This window comes from Myxocyprinus asiaticus, chromosome 42, assembly GCF_019703515.2.
Source record: "Myxocyprinus asiaticus isolate MX2 ecotype Aquarium Trade chromosome 42, UBuf_Myxa_2, whole genome shotgun sequence".
Taxonomy (NCBI): Eukaryota; Metazoa; Chordata; class Actinopteri; order Cypriniformes; family Catostomidae; genus Myxocyprinus; species Myxocyprinus asiaticus.
This window is the reverse complement of record NC_059385.1, coordinates 10411197-10428684: the sequence shown is the minus strand read 5'-3', so window position 1 is coordinate 10428684 and position 17488 is coordinate 10411197. Positions and strand designations below refer to the sequence as shown.

At 37.1% G+C, this 17488-nt stretch overlaps 2 protein-coding genes across 21 annotated transcripts in view; one reads left to right on the top strand and one right to left on the bottom strand.

The window, feature by feature from the left end:
- LOC127432392 (spartin-like) overlaps window positions 1-17488 on the bottom strand; it is a 471452-nt gene that overhangs the window by 331061 nt on the left and 122903 nt on the right. The gene's annotated exons all lie outside the window — the stretch shown is intronic.
- LOC127432386 (neurobeachin-like) overlaps window positions 1-17488 on the top strand; it is a 169098-nt gene that overhangs the window by 108601 nt on the left and 43009 nt on the right. For all 20 annotated transcript variants that reach the window (XM_051683394.1, XM_051683398.1, XM_051683402.1 and 17 more), the window contains exons 14-22: window positions 4469-4548; window positions 5839-5901; window positions 6342-6439; window positions 7079-7171; window positions 9132-9240; window positions 13583-13664; window positions 13787-13910; window positions 15421-15613; window positions 16383-17399. In XM_051683394.1, the coding sequence (XP_051539354.1) occupies window positions 4469-4548; window positions 5839-5901; window positions 6342-6439; window positions 7079-7171; window positions 9132-9240; window positions 13583-13664; window positions 13787-13910; window positions 15421-15613; window positions 16383-17399 (1859 nt within the window). The remainder of the gene's footprint in view (window positions 1-4468; window positions 4549-5838; window positions 5902-6341; window positions 6440-7078; window positions 7172-9131; window positions 9241-13582; window positions 13665-13786; window positions 13911-15420; window positions 15614-16382; window positions 17400-17488) is intronic.

Here is a 17488-nt window from a genome sequence, read left to right as displayed (position 1 = left end):
TGCATGTGACAACAAGCAGACAGCAAACAGTATTAAGCTTGAAAGAAGCTTGAAACACTGCCCACTCCATTCCTCTGTCGCTGTCTATTTTGTTATAGAGTGCGCTGTGTGTCTCAGAATTTTGTCTTTGTGCATGAATGAAACGAGAAAGAGAAAGAATGGCGTAGTATTATATTAAACACAAAGCATGTGAGAGATATGTTCAACCCGCATACTGTTACTGCTTTCTTTATCCATCTTCCATTCTATATCTGGTTTTCTCTTAAGATTACTTTCTCGCACCATCTCTGTCTTCATTTTTAACTCTATTTTTCCTTGCCCCCATGTGTTTTCAATTCTCTCTGTATTTCTTATTTTATCAGTTCTTTTTTCCTTTTTCATATTCTCATACTCTTGCTATATTTCTGCCTCTCACTAGTGATTTTATCAAGTCTTTCTTCTTTCTTCTTGCTGTTTTCCAAATGCCACATGCAAAATCTGTCAGTTCTTCTGTCACTATTATTCCTAAACACCAGAAGAAGTAATAAGGGTAAAAAAATATAGAAAATTCGCCAAACCTTGTTCTATTTAAGGCTGTGTGTACCACCTTTCACTCCGCATATCTACCATGAAAGATCAGAGTGGCTAAAGTTTATTTTTAACAAGGTCCCTGATCATGTTAGTCCAGTCTCAACAGTTCAGCATTGGTTGTTTTGTGATTATTTTGCAATATAATACAGGCTGATATTAAAGGATGGAGCAGTTAGCACTTAATATGGGCATGAACATGCTATGAGATGAGGAAAACGTTGGCCTGTTTCATTACACAACACACAGGAACTGAGCTTTCTTTGCTTTTCATAGAAACAAGTTAATTTTTCATGGCAACTTTGCAACATCTGTGCACTGTGTGTTCAGTAAAAAATGAGGGGCGTGTGTGTTTTTGGGAAAGATAGTGCGGGATTGTAAAAGGGAGATAGAGAGAAAGAGAAGTTGGTTGTGGTTTGGAAATGGGGTTGGGGTGGCGTTCAGGGCCTTGTATTCCCTAAGCTGCATCTTAAGTACTCTTTGTTTTTCTTGTTGTGTGTTGCTGATGTGTATTTTGTTTCCAAGGCTTCGCAAGAAACCTGCGGCTTTCAGCTGTGGCTTTCCTTTGTACCAGAAAATGAAAAAAGAAAGTCATGTCATAGTTTGTTCATTAATAGCTGAGACACACACAAAACAAGCTTTGTTATATTCAGCTGTCAGTTTTGTGAACGCTTCAAAAATAATCACATATTTTATACTGGTAGGAATCAGAAGAGACGTGGTGATATGATATCATTATCAGGGTTGTGATACACTAATATTATGATTCTTTATTGTTAGTGTAGCCTACTGCAGTTCTGTGAGATATTGTGAACTTTTACTTTGTTCGCTGGGACTGAAAACGTTCCAAAGAACGAAAGCGAAATCCGAAAACTACTACGTTTTTTTGCAGAATGTAACCAAAAACGGAAACAAAGTCCCTTTCAATTGTTCTGGAGTTAAAGCGTCATTTTAAATGTTGGTAGCCGGTTAATACTGGTTAATTTTGTTCCGAAATCAAAGTCTACATGGTTTATCACAGTAAATTTTCGGAATTACACCACTTCTTGCCCAAAATAAGAGGCTTCACTCTTCTTAGTTTAACATAAGCATGTGCTTTGATTCTGAAAGAAACGCTGTGTCACACATTTCCTTGCCTTAATGTATGTTGTGGATGTAGCCAGCTGTGACATGCTGAAGAACTTTAAGACACACACACACACACACACACACACACACACACACACACACACACACACACACACAGATATATATACACACACACACACATATATATATATATATATATATATATACAGTTGTGCTCAAAACTTTGCAAACCCTTGGAGAATTGGTAATATATGTACCATTTTTAAAGAAAATATGAGTGAGCAGGCAAAACACATTTCTTTTATTTCTTATGGGATTCATATTCAACTGTAGGTTAAAGTCTGCATACCCTTAGTTCTTAATACTGTGTATTGCCCCCTTTAGCATCAATGACAGCGTGCAGTCTTTTGTAATAGTTGTCTATGAGGCCCCAAATTCTTGCAGGTGGTATAGCTGCCCATTTGTCTTGGCAAAATGCCTCTAGGTCATGCAAAATCTTTGGTCGTCTTGCATGAACCGCACGTTTGAGATCTCCCCAGAGTGGCTTGATGATATTAAGGTCAGGAGACTGTGATGGCCACTCCAGAACCTTCACCTTTTTCTGCTGTAACCACTGGAGGGTCAACCTGGCCTTGTGCTTGGGGTCATTGTCGTGCTGGAAAGTCCAAGAGCGTCCCATGCGCAGTTTTTGTGCAGAAGAATGCAAATTGTCTGCCAGTATTTTCCGATAACATGCTGCATTCATCTTGCCATCAATTTTCACAGATTCCCCATGCATTTAGAGCTCACGCACCCCCAAAACATCAGTGAGCCACCACCATGCTTCATAGTGGGGATGGTATTATTTTCACTATAGGCCTTGTTGACCCCTCTCCAAACATAGCGCTAATGGTTGTGAACATAAAGCTCTATTTTGGTCTCGTCACTCCAAATTACAGTGTGCCAGAAGCTGTGAGGTGTGTCAAAGTGTTGTGAGGCGTATTGTAACTGGGCTTTTTTGTGGCATTGGCACAGTAAAGGCTTCTTTCTGGCAACTCGATCATGCAGCTCATCCTTGTTCAAGTATCGTCGTATTGTGCTCTTTGAAACAACCACACCGTCTTTTTCCAGAGCAGCCTGTATTTCTCCTGAGGTTACCTGTGGGTTTTTCTTTGTATTCTGAACAATTCTTCTGGCAGTTGTGGCTGAAATCTTTCTTGGTCTACCTGACCTTGGTTTGGTATCAAGAGATCCCCGAATTTTCCACTTCTTAATAAGTGATTGAACAGTACTGACTGGCATTTTCAAGGCTTTGGATAACTTTTTATATCCTTTGCCATTTTATAAAGATCCATTACCTTGTTACGCAGGTCTTTTGACAGTTCTTTTCTGCTCCTCATGGCTCAGTATCTAGCCTGCTCAGTGCATCCATGTGAGAGCTAACAAACTCATTGACTATTTATACACAGACACTAATTGCAATTTAAAAAGCCACAGGTCAAAATTTCACAATTTCTGCCAGGGTATGCAAACACTTGAGCACAATTGTGTGTGTGTGTGTGTGTGTGTGTGTGTGTGTGTATATATATATATATTATTACTAAAAATACATGAAGGATTCATCTAAATACAGGGAAGAATATTAAAGTAAAAAGTACCTTTATTCAGTTGTTTCCAAGTTTTCACTGAATTATTGTTCGATATGATGCATTAATACAGATTTGTTGCTGCTGGTTTCTGACCGGGAAGCAGATCTGTAATTAAAACAAATAACTTAAACAAAATAATAAAATATTTATTAAATAATTATTAAATGTTTAAAATAAAATAATTCGGCCTGCATAAAATGGCGTTTAATCCAAAGCAGTGTGTTCATGCATGCAGGAGACATTTTGGCTATTAATTGATTTTTTTTGGCCAGTTTAGTTAACTTATTTTATTTGAGACCAGTCCCTTATTTTGAGCTTGTTTTTTCAGACCATGTCCCTTTTGTCTTTAAAAGATCTGGTAACACTGCAACTGGTATATCATCCACCCTTAGCCCAGAGTACTGTCATTTAATGTTCGAACCGGTTATCATTTGGAAAGGAGACAGCGGAATGCCAGAACCGGAATGAAAAAATACTGTTTCTGCTCAGAACGAACTGAAATGAAAAACATTTAGTTTTTAGTCCCTGGTTGTTCGTCATTGGACTTCAGTGCTTTGTGCTACAAGTGCTAAACCTCCTGCTTTACTCTGTCATAGAGCCCCAGAAGTAGCATAGAGTGTAGGCACGTCATTGTCATAGAGAAAAATAAAAAACATGAGGGAATAGCGTACATTGACCATTATGGACCATTTATCATTACATTTAAAAGAGAATCTGTACAGACATCCTAACAAAAGAAAAACGTGATTGACTTATATGCTTAGCTCGTTCTAAGTTTGCATTTTGTGCAAATATAAATAAGTGAATGTTTGTTGACCTAATGGCTTAGTATGTTTTATGTTCTGAAAAATCAAAGGAATGTGAAAAGTGTATTTAAAAATATTGATCCTTAGCATTATCATATCAATACAGTATTGTGAGGTAAAATATTTTGATGCTTTGAAATGTAAGGGTTTTTCACCAACCTCTAATATTTAATAAGGTTTTTATTTATAATGTCATGCCTACAGTTTATTTTTGTTTTGTCAACATTACAGAATTACAAACCAAAGTTTCTACGGAGCATCTTGTTCATGTTTGGTTAAATGGTGATTAAGGAGTCCAAAAATGTTTTGGCACAATACACAGGTGTTTATACATATGCAATCCCTGTGATCTGTGTAAATCACTGTGTTTGCTTACAGATGGTCCACGGCCCTCTCAGAAGGAGATTATATCACTTCGGGCGTTTATGCTTCTCTTCCTCAAACAACTCATTCTCAAGGTGAGACGATACAAGATCCTATTATATGTATTGTTTTACCTTTTGGTTTGTGTTTAGAACTTGGATATAACTTTACCTTTGTAAGAGCCATACTGTAACCGTGATTTTTGCTTATTTAAAAAAAAAGAGAGAGAGAGAGAGGCATGTCAAATTTATTTTCTGTGGTAAATGACAATGCCATAGATTCTTTCGCTTAACTTGTATTGAACCTGGAATATTTCTTTAATAATGAGATCCTACAAATTAACCAGATACTTCCTCCAACCAATGTAGTAGCCAATGGGAGTTGACTGGGGAATGACAGTAAACCTTTGTGGTCAATCTGAAAACATTATAATCACCCTATGGTGATTATATTAAATTCTATAATTTTGTGTGTTTTCTTAGTACAACTTATGCATTTGACAGTAAGTGTTAGAGTAGTACTGACTTTCTGTAGCTCGAGATTAAATCACATCCCAATGCATATTTTGTAATTAGACATTGTAATAATGCATATACACCTCATAACACTTACTTTATATCAACATTTTACATACACATGTAATAACATATTACATTAAATTGCTACTTTGCCTTGTTATTTGCATCAACATTTTCTTCACAGTTGATTTTATTTGGCATGTCATTCTGATGAATTGGGCCACCTGAAATGCAGTGTCATCCAGAATACACATCTACTTTAAAATGACAGTTTTTTCAGTATTCACAGTGTTTTCATTTTCCCCTGAAATTTGCAGATATTTATTTGATTATTTGTTTTTGATTTGTTTAAAACAAAAGCAAAGGCTTGATGGGGCAACACAGAGAGAATGGCATTAGGGATCATCACTCACCCCCCCCCCCCCCCACACACACGTTTTGTTTTGTGTGTGTGTGTGTGTGTGTGTGTGTGTGTGTGTTACAGGACTGTGTGTGATATTCTGTAAACTCTTTTGTGAACTCTAGCCTGTTTTCATGTTTTGAGAAGCATGAACAGCAGGTTTTATTTATTTAGCCACTGCCTTTTTGTTTCGTTCTATTATTTTCTGCCCTCGTTTTAATAGTGTTTAAGAGTGACCTTAATTCATCAAAACACACTCATGTCACTAAACAAAGAAATCAGGCTCTCTCATTATAACACAATGAAAAGCAGCTATCTGCAACATCAAATGTTTTATTATCATTGTTATTACTGTTGTAATCTTACTGTGATTTGGAAGAAATACATTTTTTGCCCTTTATTCTTTCTATTTTTATTTTTATGTCTGAGCATATGGGTGATTTGTGTGTGTGTGTGTGTGTTTTTAGGACCGAGGAGTAAAGGAAGACGAGCTGCAGAGCATATTAAACTACCTGTTAACCATGCATGAGGTAAATCTGATCAATATGCAGACCAAAGGTCCTGTGTGGACTCATTTTCTTCTTCCTTTATTAAACAAGCCTTCTTCATGTTCTTTATGAAAAACAAGCTGCTTTAATCTTTACTGAAGTTTTGGTAGACTGAAATGTTCACCTGAGGTTTAAGAAGTACCAGAGGTCTTTGAGTCCATCATGAAGGCTCTAGTAGTATCTTGAAAGCTGCATCAACACTTTGATTGAGTTGCATGAAATAGCAGTAATGCACCATCTCTGCTCAAATGTTTTTTTTTTTTTTTTTTTTTTTTGAGGACACAAAATGAATCCTGAAGAACGGCAGTTAAAAGCATTATTATATAACAACTTGACATTTTAAGGGTACCTGTTGGATCATTATAGCACTATAATACTTGTCTGATGTGGTCCTTTATGTGTTCATTTTCCCTTTCCTATAGGATGAAAACATCCATGATGTGCTTCAGCTCTTGGTTGCGCTCATGTCTGAGCACCCTGCCTCTATGATCCCTGCCTTTGACCAGAGGAATGGAATACGGTGAGCTCTCGGGGACAAACAGCGCAGCTCTTGCATGATCCGGTTACGTAACTGTAATGGATTTGGACTGTCACGGATGCATCAGTCAAATTTCCTCATGCCTCACAACCCACTGCAAGAGACTTGAGCACTTGTTTGAAATGCCTTATTTATGAACACATGCCCTCGGAGCAACTTTATGATATTATAATACACAGTGATATTTCCCATTTAGATTATTTAAATTAAATCCCTTAAATGAAATCTGTGCTTCTGAAGGAAGGTTGTTCACCCTTCAGAATTGAATTTGAATGCCTTTGAAATTCCAATTTAGTTCTTGAATTTTAATTCAGATGGCAAACAGGATTCAGAATTGTAATGTGAACTCGAATTTAAGGAAGTATAATTAAAATTGAATGACATGCATAAAAATTTATATAACCATTTTAGGTGTAGTTTGATAACATTTTATCATGCACAGAACATTTGGGGTATTTCTTGAAACATAATTTTCTATTAATAATTAAAGTTGAAAAAAACACCTACAGAAATTTGTATTTAATTTACTGGGTAATTGAATAGATTTATTACATTATCTTTAATCTTATGGACCATGATGGAAGAAAACTTGTCTTAAGTACTGTATCATTTTCTTTTCAGGGTCATCTACAAGCTGCTGGCCTCCAAAAGTGAGAGTATTCGAGTCCAGGCTCTTAAAGTTCTTGGCTACTTTTTGAAACATCTGGGGCACAAGTGAGTTTTGTTTAATTATGCTCATTTGCCTGAAGAACCTGTTACATTTTTGACTTCTGTGTGATCATACAATGCTTTACTTGATGTGTTTCTAATTGCAGAGTCTTAAGTAAGCAAATAAACTTCAGTGTCTGGTTGTTTTAACTCATAGGCTGTTAAACACTGGCTACTGGTGGAATAATTGTTCTGACAGAGTGTTGTGGGAAGCAAGGCAGTTTGAGACTAGAGAAGCCAATTTTGTGAAGGTTATTCATAATGAATCAGAATCCCATAGGAAGAACAATTTCTAACACCTTCCTGCTTAGAGTAAATTTGAATAAATACAAAAGGGTCTCAAGAATAAAGAACATGCTTGTTTGCAATATGATTTCCTAAACTTCAAATTAAATTACATGTGTAGGTGCTGTCAGAGCCCTGTCCTAGTTGTTAGCAAACTTGATCTGACACATTGGACGCTGTGGTGCTCATGTGATTAAGCCGAGTTAGAGTCTGGCTTGCGTCATCTCTCGTTCCCCCCTCATCTCCTATCATCCTGTCTTCTGTGGCAAAAAAGGCCAAAAATAAAATGCAAAAAATGTAAAGGTGCAGTTAAAATCTTGCAATGGAATAAAAATGAAAAAGAATAAAATATTATAACATTTATTTTTTTAATTATTCATTTTCATACTTCTGCTATTGCAAATGATTAGGAAGTTTAGCTTTGACATGCCCACTTACAGAACATGTGACCATAGTGGTGTATCAGTTATTCGAATATGTATCAGTTTAGCTTAAAGTTTGACCCGCCCACATGCAGAACCTGTGACCACATTGGTGTATCAGTTATTTGCTTACAGTATGTATCAGTTCAGTTTTATGATAGACACGCCCACTTGCAGAACATGTGACCACAGTGGCGTATCAGTTATTTGCATATGCATCAGTTCATTTTTATGTTAGACACGCCCACTTGCAGAAACATGTGACCACAGTGGTGTATCATTTATTGCATATGTATCAGTTTAGCTTTATGTTAGGCATGCCCACTTAAACATGTGACCACACTGGTATATCAGTTATTTGCATATGTATAAGTTTAGCTTTATGTTTGACACGCCCACTTGCAGAACATGTGACCACATTGGTATATCAGTTATTTGCATATGCATCAGTTCAGTTTTATGTTAGACACTTCCACTTGCAGAGCATGTGACCACATTTGTGTAGCATTTATTGCATATGTATCAGTTTAGCTTTGTTGACACGCCCACTTGCAGAGCATGTGACCATAACAGTTATTTGCTAAATGTATCAGTTTAGCTTTGTTACACAATACAAAATCATGTGACCACATTGGTGTATCAGTTTTTTGCATATGCTTCAGTTTAGATTTATGTTTGACACGCCCACTTGCAGAAAATGTGACCAAATGGGTGAATCAGTTATTTGTATGTGTATCAGATTAGCTTTGTTTTAGACACACACATTTGCAGAAAAAGAAGACCACATACTGTAGCTGTGTCAGTTATTTGCATATTTATGAGACACGCCCAGTTGTAGAAAAATGTGACTGCATGGGGTTTTGTATGTGTATTCAGCTTCTGTGTGTGTGTGTCTGAAAGGTGAATTAAATGTGCATATTTGATCGGCTGTCTTTGTGCTGTCACATCCCCGAGAACGCTGTTGTCTCTGAGAGGCTGTAAGAAGGCCACTGACAGCTGTGTGTGTGTGTTTGTGTGTGTGTGATAAGGGGGGGTATGCCCTTGAGGAGTGCAGTGTCAGTTCTAATCGCGTCAGTCAACCAGTAGCATGCATCTCCTCATTGATCTTAATGGTATGGAAGACTGTGAGTTAAAATTGAACCTGTGAGTGAGTTTATACCTGCCTTCACCTCGCCAATGTCACTCCAAACAACATAACACATGTGCCTCTTATCTCATTCCCCTCTGTGCTCTGCATGTGTGTGTGTCCCTGTGTGCAGGAGGAAGGTGGAGATCATGCACACACACAGTCTCTTCACACTGCTCGGAGAGCGACTAATGATGCACACCAGCACTGTGACCATCACCACCTACAACACGCTCTATGAGGTACAGTATGCTCCTGTCTACACCTGTGACCATTCTTGAGTATTTTTGGCAACAGTTTTCGTGAAGCCTGTATGGATGATGTATTCTAAAAGTTTTCTTAATACATTAAATGTGTTCACAATGCATTTTAATAAACATTGTAATGTTACATAATTGTTGCCACAGTTATAAAAGCAATACACCACAAGAGGTCATGCATTCCAGTGATATTACCACGAAAAGAGGTGTTTTTGGTAACAACACAAAGCGGTGTGCCTAAAACTCCCTTAACCATGGAAAATCATTGTAATGCATGCCTCTGTTTAATAAATTGTTATATTTATTATAGAGCTTTCAATCAGTGCCTATTCATTAACCTTTAATAACCACATAAATCAATGTTTGCTGTGAAAGCCTCCCAAATAAAGATAATTCAAATTTAACTAACATAAATAATGTACATACAGTATATATATATATATATATATATACACAGTACTGTGCAAAAGTTTTAAGCACTTGTGAAAATTGTTGCATAGTGAGGATGTCTTCAAAAATAATGCCATAAATAGTTTTCATTTATCACTTAATATCATACAAAGTCCAGTAAACATAAAAGAGCTAAATCAATATTTGGTGTGAACACCTTTGCCTTTAAAACGGCACCAATTCTCCTAGGTACACCTGGACACAGTTTTTCTTGGTTGTTGGCAGATAGGATGTTCCAAGCTTCTTGGAAAATTCACCACAATTCTTCTATCTATTTAGGCTGTCTCAACTGCTTCTGTCACTTTATATAATCTCAGACAGACAGATGTTCAGTGGGGGGCTCTGTGGGGACCATGCCATCTGTTGCAGGGCTCCCTGTTCTTCTTTTCTAATCTTTTCTATTTGCAAAAGTAATGTTTGGGAGTCTAACATTTATATTTCCTATTGACACACTAAAGCTGAAAATATAAATAACCATCTTAAGATAAATGTTTTTGTGAAACATCTTATGTGCTTAAGACTTTTGCACAGTACTGTGTGTGTGTGTGTGTGTGTGTGTGTGATATATATATATATATATATATATATATATATATATATATATATATATATATAGCATTTATCTTAAGATGGTTATTTATATTTTCAGCTTTAGTGTGTCAATAGGAAATATAAATGTTATATATATATATATATATATATATATATATATATATATATATATATATATATATATATATAAATATATATATGAATGAGAGTGTATTCAGATTTAAATATATTGTATTATTGTGGCAGACGTGTAAAGCATTGATTAGATGATACAAAAAGTTTCTTTACAAGTTTAGAAGTTTCAGTTTAAGTATATATGAGTCAGACAGACACTTTGAGCTTCTCACTGTTTTTAGAATTCTGAGTCAAGTTAAAAGTAGGTGAAACTATGAAAATCATGTCTCAAGATCCATGCATTCTGTTGTGTTTCGTCTAACTGTAAACAGGATTTGTACAAGGTGCTTGAAGTGTTTGAAGTACTTGAATTTGGCTTTTTCAAATGTAAGTCCTGGAAAACCCATGTAAATAGCAATTGTTACCAAGAGGTGCTTAAAAAGTGCTTGAATTTTAGAAAATCGTTAAATATGGTGCTTAAATAATTTAATAAATTAAATACAGTTATTTATTTTCTGAAAAACACGACGACACGCCCCCCACTGTTACAGCCAAACAACAGATCAACCTCTTCCCGCTTCTTGCTACACACGGCTCATGTCATGAATCATGGAGAATAAAGGATTTCTTTGAATATGTTTTTGCATACTGTGTGCTGTATGCTTCTTATTCAGAACCGCTTAAAAATAAAAATACTGGATGATTTACATGACTGTCAGTTCAAAAACATACTGTACATTCTTCTGCTGGTGCAGATGAAACACCGTAATAACACAATGTGACAGTGTTTCAAGGTGCGCTATTCAGTGTGTAGCAAGAAATGCGACCAGTTGAGTCGAACTGATGAACAAATGTCTCTTATGAGCCGGTTCTTTTTAGATGTCCAGTGACCACTGCTGAAGCAGGCAGCACATAGACGGCGCTGTCACGTGGCACCTGTTACTTTTGGCAGCGCTGTTCAGAATGGGCCAATCACACAATCAGTTGTTTCTGGAGGATTTAGAAAAATATTTTATATATACTGCTGTGGCGGATTTAACAAGTATGAATCCTTGCAACTATCAGTTTTAATTACAATTTACTCTCCAGTAAAGTAATTTCTGAGTTTTGAATGCAGATCAATGGAGGATTCAGTTTTGTGAGTCGTCTAGCGCCTCCTTGTGTAAAGTATGCTTTGTGTCTCACAAAATAGGTTTTTTCTGACAACATTTGGGTCAATATCAAAATATGTTGACAAACATGTCCCTTGACTTTTTTTTTTTTTTTTTGTCATGAAAAAGCTTTCAAATAGCTGGAAAAAATTAAAAGGTATCATTCTATAACCTAACCTTTAATGATATGAAATGGCTTGACTCTGTTTTGCCAAAAAAAATGTTTAAATATGTTTGAAATTGTCAGTTGCCTGAAAAAAATCCTTGTACCCTTCATCTGGTACACCACTTCTATGACATGTAAAGTTATTTGTGTGTTTATTTTGTACTTATTTTTAATACAAGCATTAGTGCAAGGCCGAACAAGTGTGCAAAAAAGCAAAACAAAATTATTATTAATAATTGAATGATTTAAAAAGAACATTTGTCCCTTGATTTCATGGCATTGGTGTTATAAATGTTAAAACCTTTTTTTTTTTTTTTTCTTTTTTTTTATGTTTTACCATTTACCAAAAGTTGTGGAAAATAATTTTTAAGGTCAAAGTTCAGAAGCTGCTTAAATATGCGTATAGTGATTTTTCCCAGCATGTTAAAAATGTATTCACATTTTAACTGTAATATTTTCATACACAAAAATATGGTGTTGTACCCCACTGAACTCTCAAAATGTGGTGTTGTAACCCATTTAACCCTCGTTAGTGTTAACTTAGTGTTAAAGGAATAGTTCACCCAAAAATGAAAATTTGTGGATAATTTACTCACCCTCAGGCCATCCAAGATGTATCTGAGTTTCTTTCTTCATCAAAACAGAATTTAAGACTTTTATGATTTCTTTTCAGGCCTCCTCCTCTAAACAATACAAGTGAATGTCCTCAATTTTTTGTCGGTCTAAAATGCATATTTTGGGTGCATCATGAAATGAAATCCTAAAAGTCTTAAATTCTGTTTTGATGAAGAAAGAAACTCATACATCTTGGATGGCCTGAGTGTGAGTAAATTATTAGCAAATTTTAATTTTTGGGTGAACTATTCCTTTAGCTTCGTTCGTTCGTGAAACAAAATTAAATAATAAAAGAAAGAACAACAGTCAAGTTGTCCTTCATGAATAAAAATCATGTCAACATGTTACAAAATGTTTACCCTCAGCGTTTATGGGCAAAATTTGAACTAAATGGAAAATTTCTATATTTTGCATGTTGGAAAGTCAAATTTTTTTTGAGAATGACCCATTTGCAATTTCGGTCAGTTCCTTACATAAATCTGTTGTGTGACTTTAGAAAACATGAAACACAGCACATGAGTCATATGGACTACTGTTTACGAACCCAGTTATTCACTTTTGTTGGAAAGCGAAATGTGTTTTAAGGGAGCACACTACAATTGCACATCGGTTTCGTCATGAATGAACCAAGAATTGTTACTATGTGAATGTGTAGTTAAAGATGCACATTGAGATATGTTATACTTGTAATAAGTGGTGTTTTATAAAAATAAATTAACTGAATGAATAAAATATTATTTAAAATTAACAATTAAAGAATTTGTTTTAATGACATCTCGTGCATAGTCCTTGAAAACAAATAGAAATGTGCTTAAGAAGTCCTTGAATTTAACTTTGAAGCATCTGTACGAACCCTGTGTAAAGAACGTTTGTTGAGGCGTGCTGGCTGCCCCCTGTTGACACGGCTCATTAAAACATGAAATTACATGTACTTCAAGCTTGCTCTGAAGGTAAAAAAAAAATACAAACTTTTAATACAGAATTTACGAACTGGTCAGGAGGCATGATTAATTGCATTACTTCAGAAAAAAAAAATTGAATTTTTTTTTATATAATCGCATTAATTTAATGTGTTCAAGCTACAGCCCTAATTTTTTTTTATAATAATCACAAACAATATCTTCTTCTAATAACATAGTTCATTAGCCTTTATAATGTATTATATATACAGACTTCATAAAGTACAAAATAACATTTAAAAATGTATGTCAAAATGGTCAATAAAACAATGAATTTTAGGACTAATCAAAGTGATTTTTGCCTGCTGTATCTGTAGATCTTAACAGAGCAGGTGTGCACTCAGGTTGTGCACAAGCCCCACCCAGAACCCGATTCTACCGTGAAGATACAGAACCCCAGTAAGTGTCTGTGAATTTTCAGCTCTGTAACCCCTAGTTAATAGCGTTATCAGTTTCAATGATCATTCTCTGTACATCCTTTCTCTTTCGTCCTCTTTCTCTTTGCTTCATTTCTCTCTCAGTGATTCTGAAGGTCGTGGCCACGCTGCTGAAAAGCTCATCTCCCAGCACTGAGCTCATGGAGGTGCGACGCCTCTTTCTGTCTGACATGATCAAACTCTTCAGCAACAGCAGAGAGAACAGACGGTATGCTGTTACACACACAAACGCGCACACATACACACACGCACGCACACAAACAAACACAAATATTTATAGACAGTCAGACACACACGTTTTCACAAGCACAGTTATATAAATCCTCTCTCGCATACAAGCATTCACACAAAAAATCCAAACATATGCAGACACTAAAATATGACTTTACACACACAAGCTGTATGAAAACATCAGAAGCATTTAGCGTCTCCCTCTCAGTGGGAAACACGTTCTGTCCTATTAAATCAATTAGTGTCATAATTAATGTACTGAAGAATAAAGAGATGAAGTGGCATTCTCTCCACATTCTTCACTGTTTTATGGGCTCCTGTGGCGCCCTAAACCTGACTGTCTCCTGCTTGACTCAGGTTAGCCTAGTTTGCTCATTAGCAAGCTGTAGTTAGTGTTCTGTGCGTGTGTGTATCCTAAACAAGCCCACAGCTTACTGTGCACCGAGGCCCACTCAGTCAGCTGCTGCCATGGTTACAACTGCATACCAAAATCACATTGAAGATTTTAGCAGTGGTTAAGTGGGACTGCTTGTTTCTGTATTCCATAACAAGCCCGGCATTCTGAAGTGAGCAGACATGTGTGGAGTCTTGAGAGAGAGCTGGCATGATTGAACAAGTATTTTTATGAACGCTGGAACTTGCTAAACAGTTGCCTGCTTAACATTTTGTGTACATTGTTTGTTTTATGTGGCTTGGCATATTCTTACAAGAAGATTCGCAAATCTTAAGCTTTGATTGTAATAACAATCGTCTATGAAGGTTCCACATGAAGGTTTTACATATGAGCACCTGGACAGTCAGTAAGCATTAAATAAGCCACAACTACAACTACATTAGCCAAAAACAACAACTATGTTTGCCAATCTACAGCTTTATTAACCAGAATTTGCAAAATACCCAGTGCACCGGGTAATGTGTGCCAAAATACCGTGCGCCCAAATGAACCTGAAGTAAAATCCACCACAATTTGTATTATTTGATTGGACCGTCTAGATTTAAGACACAAGATTGGGTTCCAAAAATTCAAAATAACTTTTTATTTTTGAGATAAGTGGATGCCGCTTGCGGAAACAAGGCTGTCATCAGTGGGCACACATCCTGAAACGTTGCCCTGGCCCTGTGACAAGGGGGCCTATTAAACACGTTTCTACACTGCGAGTCTGTGGGGCCCACCGTTTTTTTTTTTCGATTTTGTCCCAAGCCCTATAAATTCAAGTGGTGGCCCTTGCAGAATTAAACATACAGAGGTACTGAGGTCATGTGACAACAATGAAGCATACTTCTGTTTGAAATTTTCATGTGGCAAAATGCATACTGTTTCACATACTATTGCAGTATTTAGTGTATACTGCATGCTCAGTATGCAAAAAGTAGTTTGTTCCATTTTGAATTTTAGGCAGATATTTTACCTCAATTACACACTGCTTGAGTGATTAATTGGCTAATTGCATCCAAAATTACACAATTGTGTTGTAATATGTGTGTAGGTGTTTGCTGCAGTGCTCAGTGTGGCAGGACTGGATGTTCTCTCTGGGCTACATTAACCCAAAGAACCCGGAGGAGCAGAAGATCACCGAAATGGTCTACAACATTTTCCGCATCCTGCTGTACCACGCCATCAAGTATGAGTGGGGAGGCTGGCGCGTGTGGGTGGACACTCTCTCCATCGCCCACTCCAAGGTTAGTGCAATCCAATCCGCCACACTTAGCCTGTTACTTGGTATATTTCGTTTCCTAATATCAGTTGAAATGGTTTAATACACTTCTTATTTCCAAGTAAAAGTGAAAAAGGTGACAATGTTAACAGTAATAGCATCTAACACTGGTCAAACTGAAAGTGTTTTTAAAACTGTTCTAATGATGGAATGGAATCCATCTAATGGCATAGATGAAAAGGTTAAAAAAAACTAATACAATGCTATAAAAATACAGTGTGGAATTTAAGACCACATTGAAAATCTGTAATTCAAAATCCAATTTTAACCTGGAAATAAGTTTTTAGGAATTTTAATTTGTTTAAACAAAGAATTGTAGTAATGTAAAATTAATATGAAATATTTACGATTCTGCGTTCTTTCTAGGTCACTAATCAAATGTAACCAAGTTTATGACATTGACTATCTTAACCACTTTATACAAAGGTCACTTTATACAAAAGTTTCCATTGAAGCATACATAACCTATTGTTTCAAATCATGCTGGGAAAACATAAATCTTCAGGTTTTATACAAACTTGTCCATGTCAGCTAAACAATAAAACAAAATGGTGACATACAAATACTAAACTTCTAAATTCATGTTAATTTTCCAATTCAACTGTTCACTCATATTGTTATGCGGATTCTATCATTTATCAAACATGCAAAATAGAAGCATTTTCACTTGTGGGCTCTGACTTTTGGAGCCCACTGTAGATTAAATGTCTTAAAACATGACTCTGACTCTTAAGGTGACCTATGAGGCGCACAAGGAGTACCTCGCAAAGATGTATGAGGAATACCAGCGACAGGAAGAGGAGAACATAAAGAAAGGTAAGAAAGGTTCTGTCAGCACTATCTCTGGCCTCTCCGCCCAACCTGCCACTGTCAACGGAAACCTGGAGATCCGTGAGATTGATGACACGTCTCAGACACAAACGCCAGAGAGCGAGGCAGACTACGGAGAGAATGCAGACTCCAGAAACCTACTAGCTGAGGCCAAAGGCCCTGAAGGGGATGCTGAGCGGTCAGCAGCAGGGGTTCGGGTGGAAGTCCACGACTTGCTTGTGGATATCAAAGCGGAGAAGGTAGAGGCTACGGAGGTCAAGTTGGATGATCTGGATCTGTCCCCGGAAGTTCTGGTAGGAGGGGGAGGCATGGAGAACGGACCCCTGGTAGAGGTCGACTCGCTTTTGGACAGCGCCTACTGTGCCGCAGTTCACAAGCTCAACGGAAGCCTCGTCCCTAAAGGTGAAGAAAGTGTCGTAGGTCTTACCGAAGATGATGGAAATCTAGGCCCTCTGATCACACTTGCAGATGAGAAGGATAGCGTTCCCAGCAACAATGGCTTCTTGTTCCCCAAGGTGGACGAGAAGCTGCTACCTTCACTGGCATCAACAGAACCACTAGTGCTGCCCAGCCCGGAACAACCCCCTTGTCCTACCACTCCACACATATCGAGTGCCAGTGACGACCTTAGCCTTTTGGCCCACATGACCTCTTGTGGTTCAGACTTGGTCCAAACCCCAAGTGGACTCCCAGAGGATCATGGGTTTAAGCTAGAGAGCTCCCTGGTAGACATCAGCACATTGGCTGAGGCTGAGTCCCAGGCTGCAGCCAGGACAGCAGAGTGTTTGGAGCAAGAGGTAGGGGATGCCCGAGCAGGGAAGAGTGGAGTCGATGCCGCCAGTACCATCTCAGACACAGAGAGGTCCGACGATGGAAAGGACAAAGAGATGAAGAAAATTCAGACGACAGCCACCACACAGGTGCAACTCATTCATTCTCTTTGATTTGATTTGTTATCAATGTTGCATATTATTATGTCCACAAATGGTAGCACTTGAAAATATTAAAA